Source organism: Oncorhynchus gorbuscha, linkage group LG16 (genome assembly GCF_021184085.1).
Source record: "Oncorhynchus gorbuscha isolate QuinsamMale2020 ecotype Even-year linkage group LG16, OgorEven_v1.0, whole genome shotgun sequence".
Taxonomy (NCBI): Eukaryota; Metazoa; Chordata; class Actinopteri; order Salmoniformes; family Salmonidae; genus Oncorhynchus; species Oncorhynchus gorbuscha.
Window position 1 is genome coordinate 86,439,819 of NC_060188.1, and position 11,954 is coordinate 86,451,772.

Genomic DNA, 11,954 nt, shown 5'->3' on the forward strand with positions numbered 1-11,954 from the left:
ACTCTTCCTGGGGTCCACAAAAAACACAAAACATAACAAGTAACAAAACACTGATACACTGAACAAATCAAATCAATCAAATCAAATGTTAATTGTCACATGGCCGAATACAGTAGGTGTAGACCTTACAGTGAAATGCTTACTTACAAGCCCTTAACCAACAATGTTTTAAGACGTTTACATTTTTAAAAGTGTTAAGTAGAAAATAGAAAAGAACAGTCACACAAATGTAAAATACAACGATATACAAACAATACAACAACTACTAAATAATGTCTGGTTTAGACTGCGTCTGTGTGTGTTTGTGTCCCATCACAGTACCCGCCATTCCAGGAGTTGTTGTCTGTCTTTTAAAGGTCATTTTCCTCTTTTCTTGAGGAGTTGGAGATCCCTTACCACAGTCTGAACAACAACTATGTCTCTATTAGGTGTTGCTGTAAGCGTTTCTCAGATCAGAACTCTCTCACTAGACACGACGTTGTGTTGGTCCAGTTCTCTGGTTCTGGGATATCTGATGATTTGTGCTCATCAAACCGTCAGCGTGTAGATAGAAGTGGGTAGGATGGATCGGGGTGAGTTGGGACACGTTCCATTACACTGTATTACCATAAAACTGTAAGTGGGTCAAAAAGAGATGACATTTAATTAACTAACCATCCATTCCTATTCCATTCAGCTAAACGACAGACAGCACAGCTCCTTTTCTCATGTCTGAGTAATTATACAAATACTCGGTTCCTCTCTCATCTTTTTCTCTCAGGCACGATCTCTTTGCCAACCTCAGATGTATCTCAGTGTAATATTTTGTAACAGCTCAATGTAATGTTTGATAATAGCTGACCAAATTTCAATGTGTGCCACACTAGACAGTTTTCAACACAGTGTAGATTTAGAGCAGGCCTGCCATGTCAGTCAAGTAACGGCGCTCTGTATTTGAAGTGATAATTGCTGTTTGCAGCATCTTCATCGTAATGTTTCGTTGTCAGCGTTACATTGAATATCATGTAGGAAATGGACATTCCAAAAGAGCCTTTCAAGTCTCTGGATAATTTGACAGTTGTGTTTGAAACAGGTCTGTCACAGATAAACCTACTGTAAAACATGTCTTATTGTCAAGGAGATGCTGTGATTATTTTAGCTATCTCTCCTTGTGTCTTTTCTCCCTGACAGTATTATTGCTGTAAGAAGGAGGAGTTGGAGTCGGAGGAGGAGGAGCCCGACTTTGCAGTGACGTCCCGCCTCCCGCCAGTCCACTCCAACCATAACATCGTGGCGGCGTCAGTCGCCGCCTCCACCCCTAACGGCCCCGCCCTCTTCACACCGCCTTTAGCGCGGAAACTAACGCGCTCGCAGACATTTTGCCCTTCGTGCACACACCATGATGTGCCCTTCTACCTGCAGCATCCGGACGGCCTGCGGAACGGCGGCGACCGCATCAGCTACCGTAGCATCCAACAGCATGACCTGGAACTGCCCTTAGAAATGCCCAGCTACCACAAACTGAACCTGACCCGGTCAGTCACCATGAGGGACATGTTCAACCGCAGCTGCAGCATCAGCACTGACGTCTAGTGGTGTCGGCGACACCCCGTGGCATGGAGGGCTCATGGAAACGGATAGATAAATACAATGGGGACAGATAGTGGGACTGCAGCTCGACAACCACAGCTCCATGTCCCTCGGTCTTACGCTGAGATATAACCGCACATTAACTGGTGAAAATATAAGCATTAAAAAAATCCATCCTCTCCTCATCCGCTTGGTCTGTGGTGAGTAGGATGTTGACCCTCAAATAAAACCGTTTCTATTCTGTCTGGACTCGTATTGGATTACCCTAAACCTAAACGGTCTAACTAAACCACCCTCCGGTCTAACTAAATGACCCTCCGGTCTAACGAAACCACCCTCCGGTCTAACTAAACCACCCTCTGGTCTAACGAAACCACCCTCCCGTCTAACTAAATTACCCTCCGGTCTAACTAAACCATCCTCTGGTCTAACGAAACCACCCTCCGGTCTAACTAAACCACCCTCCGGTCTAACTAAATGACCCTCCCGTCTAACGAAACCACCCTCCGGTCTAACTAAACCACCCTCCAGTCTAACTAAACCACCCTCGGGTCTAACTAAACCACCCTCCGGTCTAACTAAACCACCCTCCAGTCTAACTAAATTACCCTCCGGTCTAACTAAATTACCCTCCCGTCTAACTAAACCACCCTCTGGTCTAACTAAACCACCCTCCGGTCTAACTAAACCACCCTCCGGTCTAACTAAACCACCCTCTGGTCTAACGAAACCACCCTCTGGTCTAACTAAATGACCCTCCAGTCTAACTAAACCACCCTCCAGTCAAACTAAATGACCCTCTGGTCTAACTAAATGACCCTCCGGTCTAACTAAACCACCCTCTGGTCTAACTAAATGACCCTCCAGTCTAACTAAATCCCCTCCGGTCTAACTAAATTCCCTCCGGTCTAACTAAATCCCCTCCGGTCTAACTAAATGACCCTCCAGTCTAACTAAATCCCCTCCGTTCTAACTAAATTCCCTCCGGTCTAACTAAATCCCCTCCGGTCTAACTAAATGACCCTCCGGTCTAACTAAACCACCCTCTGGTCTAACTAAATGACCCTCCAGTCTAACTAAATCCCCTCCGGTCTAATTCCACCACATCAACTGTACCTTTGAATAATAAATACCAGCCTTTCTGTAGTTGCTGCTAAATAAACCAAGAAACCATGGTGATAAGGATAAATAAGAGGGCTATGGAGCCACCTCCCACTACTGCCACTCTCCACCAATCCCCAGCCTGATCACCAGAAAGGGGACGGAGCAGATCAAATCCGAAGTTATGGTCCAAGTTATAGAGTATGCCATCCATCACATCATGGTTTGGAATAGGAGGAGTGATGGAAGAGAGGGGAGCAACATGTTATAGACCATAAAAACATAGGACATTAAGGGCTTCTAGTGGATTATGGGGAATGGATTACTCTGCTCTTTTTCCACATGATCTTAGAGAGAGAGAGAGAGAGAGAGAGAGAGAGAGAGAGAGAGAGAGAGAGAGAGAGAGAGAGAGAGAGAGAGACCTTTTACTAAGAGAACATTGGAGACTAGCTGCTTCTTAAGGAAGACCAACCAGGGTGATGGCTTGATCTTGTCTTGTACATACAGCTGCAGATTATGATTCTGTTCTTAATGTCCGTGTGTTATGAGGGTGAGACGTGTGTCCCCCTAGTGTGTGTCTTACATACCAACGAAATTATGTATAAAAATCATTCTAGCCAGCGTTGTACACGACATGTTATCCTACTTTTCAAACTAACTGGACTGCAATAACAGTAGAAGGACATTAAAGCGTGGGCTTTTCAGTTATGTTATTTATTAATGTGCCAATTTACCAAACAGTGTGTAGAGTTGGCTTAACTCGTTGGGATAAACAAGCTATGAGGTTTTTGAAAAGTTGTTTTCCCTTTTTTAGGTTTTACTTCAGTCGTTACTGTAAACTGTCTATTCTAATTAGGTCTGATGAGAAAACATACTGATGACAAAAACTAAATAAACAACCTTCATATTTTATACACTTTAGCTTTACAATGTAATTTATGGTAATCTTGTTCACTGGAGTTTCAAATCGTGGTCTTTTCACCTGATTCCTTGTGTCTAAAATCTGAGATCCACGGGCTAATAAAGCTCAACAATATTTTGTGGCTTTTCTTCATCCAATTGGTTTGGACTTGGCCTAGCTCCTTCCACACACCTTGCTGGACTAAGAGGATGTACTAACTCTGCACTCCATTGAGCGGCCTGGAAGAGTCTGGTCGTTCTTTCTGGGTTCTGCTAGCAGCACCGGAGGAGAGAAGGCATCAGCTGTGCTGTGTGTACAGTATAGTCAGGATGGGGAAGGAGAGACTCTGTGGTTGTGTTTTCATGCCCACGGGGTACTCTTTCAATCAGATTATTTACTGCTAAGATTAAATCGGAGGGAATGTGCAGTGGGGGCTGGAATCTGATTGTTATTGTCATTGGATGCATTGCCTCTGTTCTCTCGTTTATTTGACCACCCCTGGTTTACCAGCAAACACCTATGTTTTCTTTGGTTTGTTTATTCCATCCCTGGTTTACCAGCAAACACCTATGTTTTCTTTGGTTTGTTTATTCCATCCCTGGTTTACCAGCAAACACTGTTGTTTTCTTTGGTTTGTTTAATCCATCCCTGGTTTACCAGCAAACACTGTTGTTTTCTTTGGTTTGTTTAATCCATCCCTGGTTTACCAGCAAACACTTTTGTTTTCTTTGGTTTGTTTATTCCATCCCTGGTTTACCAGCAAACACCTATGTTTTCTTTGGTTTGTTTATTCCATCCCTGGTTTACCAGCAAACACTGTTGTTTTCTTTGGTTTGTTTAATCCATCCCTGGTTTACCAGCAAACACTGTTGTTTTCTTTGGTTTGTTTAATCCATCCCTGGTTTACCAGCAAACACTGTTGTTTTCTTTGGTTTGTTTATTCCATCCCTGGTTTACCAGCAAACACTGTTGTTTTCTTTGGTTTGTTTAATCCATCCCTGGTTTACCAGCAAACACCTATGTTTTCTTTGGTTTGTTTATTCCATCCCTGGTTTACCAGCAAACACCTATGTTTTCTTTGGTTTGTTTATTCCATCCCTGGTTTACCAGCAAACACCTATGTTTTCTTTGGTTTGTTTATTCCATCCCTGGTTTACCAGCAAATACTGTTGTTTTCTTTGGTTTGTTTATTCCATCCCTGGTTTACCAGCAAACACTGTTGTTTTCTTTGGTTTGTTTAATCCATCCCTGGTTTACCAGCAAACACCTATGTTTTCTTTGGTTTGTTTATTCCATCCCTGGTTTACCAGCAAACACTGTTGTTTTCTTTGGTTTGTTTATTCCATCCCTGGTTTACCAGCAAACACTGTTGTTTTCTTTGGTTTGTTTATTCCATCCCTGGTTTACCAGCAAACACTGTTGTTTTCTTTGGGTTGTTTATTCCAGCAAGTGAAACATTTTGTCTGAACAGTATGTGACTTTTTATTTAATTGATCTATTCTTGCATCATGTTTATTCAAAACAAACACACAGATACATATACAGTACACACATGTATGAATACATAATTTTTTTCAAAAATGTATCTTCTTTTTAACAACTTTACTACTGACAGCCGCACAGGAAATTAGTGCCATAAAGACTTGTATGAGAGACAAACATTATATTTATTTTAACTTTGATAATTATTATTATTATTCTAAAGTATTGGTGTTCTTTGCTGAACTACAGTATTGCATAATCTCAGTATTTGCATTTTATGATCAACTTTCTTTGTTTCTGAGCTCTCTAAGGTAAAACATGTTTTTGTTATTGTTTTGACTGTATGACTAACCAACATAGGGTCAATAAAAGGGTGTGAAAATCTCTAGTATTTATGCGCTTCTCTACTGCTGTAGTTGTCACAAGGAAAGCAAATACATATTTTCTTACTAAAGACTTGTCTAATGACCTCCTCCTCCAGTCCTTACTTACTCTTGAGTTATACTATACTGAAGAAAAACATAAATGCAGCATGTAAAGTGTTGGTCCTATGTTTCAATAACAGATCCCAGAATTTTTCAAACACACAACCCCTTATAAAAATACATTTGTTGCTGCAAACTTCCCGCAGGTTTGTGCCAAATTTACTACAAACTAAATAGTGTGGCACAAAATGTTGCCATAAGTTTTCAAATGTTTGCCACAAGTGGTAAATCTGTGGCAAACCTTTGGCAACAATAATATTTATTGCCACTAGTTGAAAACAGTTTACCTGAAGCCGTTTTTGGTGAACACGAGTTCCAAGACCAGTAACCGTTGACGACCAATCAAGGGGATTAGAAACATCTGTTGGAAAATGGAAACCAAGCTATCTAGCTAGCTACAGTACCTAGCTACCAAAGTTGTCCGTTGAGTGTGTTACTTATTAATACTTTTTTGAAATAAACTTTAACATTTTAAATTAGGCCTCGTTAGCAATGTCATGTTTTATGGGATAGAGTGAAACACATTTTGGTGATACCAGTTTCTTCTGTCAGCGCCACTGACAGACTGGCTAGCGCTTAGCTAGCTAACGTTAGCTATCATATTTGAGCAAAATGTGATAGGTGCAGTGCCTTGCAAAAGTATTCATCTCCCATGGCACTTTGACTATTTTGTTGCATTACAACCTGGAATTTAAATGGATTTTAGTTTGAATTTCATGTAATGGACATACACAAAATAGTCCAAATTGGTAAAGTGAAATGAAAAGAAAAACTTGTTTAAAAAAAAATATCAAACGGAAAAGTGGTGCGTGCTATGAAGCCCCTAAATAAGATTTGGTGCAACCAATTACCTTCAGAAGTAACATAATTAGTTAGATTGCACACAGATGGACTTTATTTAAGTGTCACATGATCTGTCACATGATCTCAGTATATATACAGTTTAATTCGGAAGTTTACATACACTTAGGTTGAAGTCATTAAAACTCGTTTTTCAACCCCTCCACAAATGTCTTGTTAACAAACTATAGTTTTGACAAGTCGGTTAGGACATCTACTTTGTGCATGACACAAATTATTTTTCCAACAATGGTCATGACTCGTTTCATGCCTCAGGTAATTAATCTTAATGAAATGGTTGGCTGGAAACGTGATTAGAGTAAATTAACCTATGAGCCACAGCTTCAAATGAATGGAAGATGTAGGCATCAAACAGGAATTGGGTGTTGATTGATGTAAATGGCTATAAAATATACAAAATAAATTGCGTGATGGCATTGTCAGTGTGCCTCCATGCTTTGTACAAGTCCTCATACTCTAAAATCTAATGATTGTTCTAACAGGTTGGGACCAACATGGTTGAGTATCTGAACCAGGTGGAGGTGACCAGACCCTAACCATTTGTGTTGGCTCTTGGGGACTGCTCACAGGTGTTTACAGTCATTAGTGGACCTGCATTGGAGCAACGTACACTGCTTGAGACACTGGATGTGTGCTTCAAGTCCTATTATGCTTGATATCATCTTTCCAACTGTGCCCCAGCATGGGACTTCCTACAGGCCACGGTGTAACAGCTACCAGGAACAGAATCCCTGCAGTAAGACTGTTGCGAGTGTCTTCCACTGAACAATACTTACATTTACATTTACATTTAAGTCATTTAGCAGACGCTCTTATGTATCTGCTCTTGTATGTACTGTGAGAAGTGACAGGGAGGACGACAGCCCTCTGGGTAATGTGTTCCTGTGAATTAATAGAGCAATGAATGGATGAGCTTGGACAGTTTGGTTTAACGAAATAATATACATGAATTCTAATAATCAATCCTATGAAATCTTTTATGAAATCTTACCTTGTGAATAATATATATTTAGACAAGGTTTTGTTTCAATGTGCTATTCAATGTATTTATATTTATATATATATATATATATAAATAGCACATTGAAACAAAACATATATATATATATATAGTACATTCTCTGAAGTATGTTGTGAAATGCAGGCGATAGAAATGATTTGAAATTCAACGTTAATGTGTGTGTGTGTGTGTGTGTGTGTGTGTGTGTGTGTGTGTGTGTGTGTGTGTGTGTGTGTGTGTGTGTGTGTGTGTGTGTGTGTGTGTGTGTGTGTGTGTGTGTGTGTGTGTGTGTGTGTGTGTGTGTGTGTGTGTGTGTGTAGGAAATGGAGGGGGAGGAATGGAAGAGAAGGCAAAAATATGCAAGCAAAATTTAAATTAGGATGACACCGAAAATAACCCAACACACCGGGTTGTTTTAACTAAACAATATAGTCTAATTTACCCAGCAGTTGGGTCAAGTGCTCAACTCAAAGCGCTGGGTTAGAGGCACAACCCCGAGTTGAATTAACCCAACACTGTGTTTGGCCAATATTGACCCAGAACAATAATTCATTTTGGAAAAATAATATGAATTGCCATATTAGGCATAACACAATTTCCACCTTTATTAAGATGCCAAAATATAAATTGTTTCCAGTATCCTAATTTTGTTTTCCGATTTTGTTTCAGTGCATGCTTTGGACAAAGGACTTACATAGGGCCGCCATCTCCAATGTTCACCCAAAAAGGCAATAGTTCTGAACTGGGTTTGATTTCTTTTTTGTTTTAATTATACATGTTTTTTATTATCTTTAAATGTCCATTGGTTAAACTATTGCTCATGTAAATAAGTGTCAATGTCCCTTTAAACTTCCTACGGTCAACATCCCCACAGTGTTCACATTTCTCTCATGTAAATGTTGTAGCTACATAAAACATATTAAATAAACAATTTATTTGGGAATTATCCCATCTTTGCTATTTTCTTCATTACCATGCTGATGATGTCAAGTTAAAAGACATTGAATACGTGTTTAGTATATTTACATTTCATTTGACTCTGAAGTGAGTTAATTTAAAGTTGTGATTTTGTCACACCCTGATCTGTTTCACCTGTGCTTGTCTCCACCCCCTCCAGGTGTCGCCCATCTTCCCCATTATCCACTGTGTATTTATACCTGTGTTATCTGTCTGTGCCAGTTCATCTCGTTTGCCAAATCAACCCATGTTTTCCTCCTAGCGGCTGGGTCCCTCCCCTTACATCCCTGTTAGGGAGCATGTTCTCCTTTACCAAGATAATCCATCCACCTGACAGGTGTGGCATATCAAGAAGCTGATTAAACAGTATGATCATTACACAAGTGCACCTTCTGCTGGGGACAATAAAAAGCCACTAATGTGTGCAGTTTTGTCACAAAACACAATGCCACAGATGTCAAGTTGAGGGAGCATGCGATTGGCATGCTGACTGCAGGAATGTCCACCCGAGCTATTGCCAGAGAATTTAACGTTAATTTGTCTACCATAAGACGCATCCAATGTTATTTTAGAGAATTTGTCAGTACTTCCAACCGGCCTCATAACCACAGACCACATGTAACCACGCCAGCCTAGGACCTTCACATCCGGCTGCTTTACCTGCAGGATAGTCTACTTTTTTAAAGGTATTTGTGACCAACAGATGCATATCTGTATTCCCAGTCATGTGAAATCCATAGATTAGGGCCTAATGAATTTATTTCAATAGACCAATTTCCTTAAATCTTTGACATTTTTGCGTGTTTTATTTATATTTTTGTTCAGTGCAGATCACATATTCATCAGCAAAAATGACTTTGTTCATTGAGTTGTGAAAATATGGTGGTCATGCCAGTTACTGTAAAATATGGTGGTCACACCAGTTACTGTAAAATATGGTGGTCACACCAGTTACTGTAAAATATGGTGGTCACGCCAGTTACTGTAAAATATGGTGGTCACACCAGTTACTGTAAAATATGGTGGTCACGCCAGTTACTGTAAAATATGGTGGTCACACCAGTTACTGTAAAATATGGTGGTCACACCAGTTACTGTAAAATATGGTGGTCACACCAGTGACTGTAAAATATGGTGGTCACACCAGTTACTGTAAAATATGGTGGTCACACCAGTGACTGTAAAATATGGTGGTCACACCAGTTACTGTAAAATATGGTGGTCACACCAGTGACTGTAAAATATGGTGGTCACACCAGTGACTGTAAAATATGGTGGTCACACCAGTTACTGTAAAATATGGTGGTCACACCAGTTACTGTAAAATATGGTGGTCACGCCAGTTACTGTAAAATATGGTGGTCATGCCAGTTACTGTAAAATATGGTGGTCACGCCAGTTACTGTAAAATATGGTGGTCACGCCAGTTACTGTAAAATATGGTGGTCACGCCAGTTACTGTAAAATATGGTGGTCACGCCAGTTACTGTAAAATATGGTGGTCATGCCAGTTACTGTAAAATATGGTGGTCATGCTAGTTACTGTAAAATATGGTAGTCACGCCAGTTACTGTAAAATATGGGGGTCACGCCAGTTACTGTAAAATATGGTGGTCATGCCAGTTACTGTAAAATATGGTGGTCATGCCAGTTACTGTAAAATATGGTGGTCCTGCCAGTTACTGTAAAATATGGTGGTCATGCCAGTTACTGTAAAATATGGTGGTCATGCCAGTTACTGTAAAATATGGTGGTCACGCCAGTTACTGTAAAATATGGTGGTCATGCCAGTTACTGTAAAATATGGTGGTCCTGCCAGTTACTGTAAGTGACATCAAGTATGACATCAGTGGATAGAAATATACATGCATATAAAACAAGGCACTTTAAATCATAGTTTAGGTCTAGTGATGAGAAACAAGGCCTGATATATAAGTTATATATGCCATTTAACAGACACTTTTATCCAAAGCGACTTACAGTCACGCGTACATACATTTTTTTATGTATAGGCGTCCCTCGGGAATCAAACCCACTGTCCTAGCGTTACAAGAGCCAACTGAGCTACAGAAGGCCTCATACTATAAGTGTGAGAAGAGTTCACACAGAATCTCCCCAGCCGTAAAATCCTGTAACATATCAAACAGCCTGTCAAGACCACTGCTATAAAGTATATTTTCTCTGCTACAGTACTAGACTACCTTTTTGAAGCGATAATGAGGGAAGTAAAACGTTTTGAACTGGAAATGACACGAGAATGAATGAGAGTTACATTTTTCCAATGAAAGAGTGAATGAGAATAGTGTGAGGTTCTATAATTGTCAAATGGGAATTCAGAGGGAACTGTAATTACTCATTGGATGACTCAATCCTGATTCATGTGAGAATGAAAACTGTCACGATGGACAGACAGGACACCAATGATGGCATTGTCTCCTTTTTTGTCCTACAGACAAAAATACCCAGATGCATCCACATTGTTCTGCTAGGACAAATCATTTGAACAGTGAGTCAGGATAGAGATAATACACTAAACTCTCTCCTGTTCTGTACATTGTCATTAATCAATCAATCAAATGTATTTATAAAGCCCATTTTACATCAGCCGATGTCACAAAGTGCTGTACAGAAACCCAGCCTAAAACCTCAAACTGCAAGCAATGCAAATGTAGAAGCACAGTGGCTAGGAAAACCTCTCTAGAAAGACCAGAACCTAGGAAGACACCTAGAAAGGAACCATCCTCTTCTGGCTTTGCCGGGTGGAGATTATAACAGAACATGGCCAAGATGTTCAAACGTTCATAGATGACCAACAGGGTCAGATAATAATCACAATTGTTGTAGAGGGTGCAACTGGTCAGCACCTCAGGAGTAAATGTCAGTTGGCTTTTCGTAGCCAATCATTCAGAGTTAGAGACAGCAGGTGTGGTAGACAGAGAGTCCAAAACAGCAGGTCCAGGAGAAGGTAGCACGTCAAGTGAACAGGTCAGGGTTCCATAGCCGCAGGCAGAACAGTTGAAACTAGAGCAGCAGCATGACCAGCTGGACTGTGGAAACAAGGAGTCATCAGGCCAGGTAGTCCTGAGGCATGGTCCTAGGGCTCAGGTCCTCCGAGAGAAAGAGAGAGAGAAAGAGAGAGAAAACAAGAGAGAATTAGAGGGAGTATACTTAAATTCACACAGGACACCGGATGAGACACTAGAAATACTCCAGATATAACAGACTGACCGTAGCCTCCCGACACAAACTATTGCAGCATAAATACTGGAGGCTGAGACAGGAGGGGTCAGGAGATACTGTGGCCCTGTCCGACGATAACCCCGCCAAACAGGCAGGATATAACCCCACACACTTTGCCAAAGCACAGCCCCCACATCACTAGAGGGATATCTTCAAACCACCAACTTACCATCCTGAGACAAGGCCGAGGATAGCTCACAAAGATCTCCCCCATGGCACGAACCCGAGAGGGGCGCCAACCCAGACAGGAAGATCACGTCAGTGACTCAACCCATTCAAGTGAAGCATCCCTCTTAGGGACGGCATGGGAGAGCACCAGTAAACCAGTGACTCAGCCCCCGTAATAGGGTTAGAGGTA

The 11,954-nt window shown here is 40.9% G+C and overlaps 1 protein-coding gene across 1 annotated transcript in view; it reads left to right on the top strand.

Moving 5' to 3' along the window:
* Nucleotides 1-5,526, top strand: part of LOC123998750 (protein FAM163B-like) — a 63,965-nt gene extending 58,439 nt beyond the window's left edge. The window contains exon 3 of the mRNA XM_046303873.1: nucleotides 1,171-5,526. Coding sequence (XP_046159829.1) covers nucleotides 1,171-1,572 — 402 coding nt within the window. The 3' untranslated portion in view covers nucleotides 1,573-5,526. The remainder of the gene's footprint in view (nucleotides 1-1,170) is intronic.
* The last annotated feature ends 6,428 nt before the right edge of the window (nucleotides 5,527-11,954 follow it).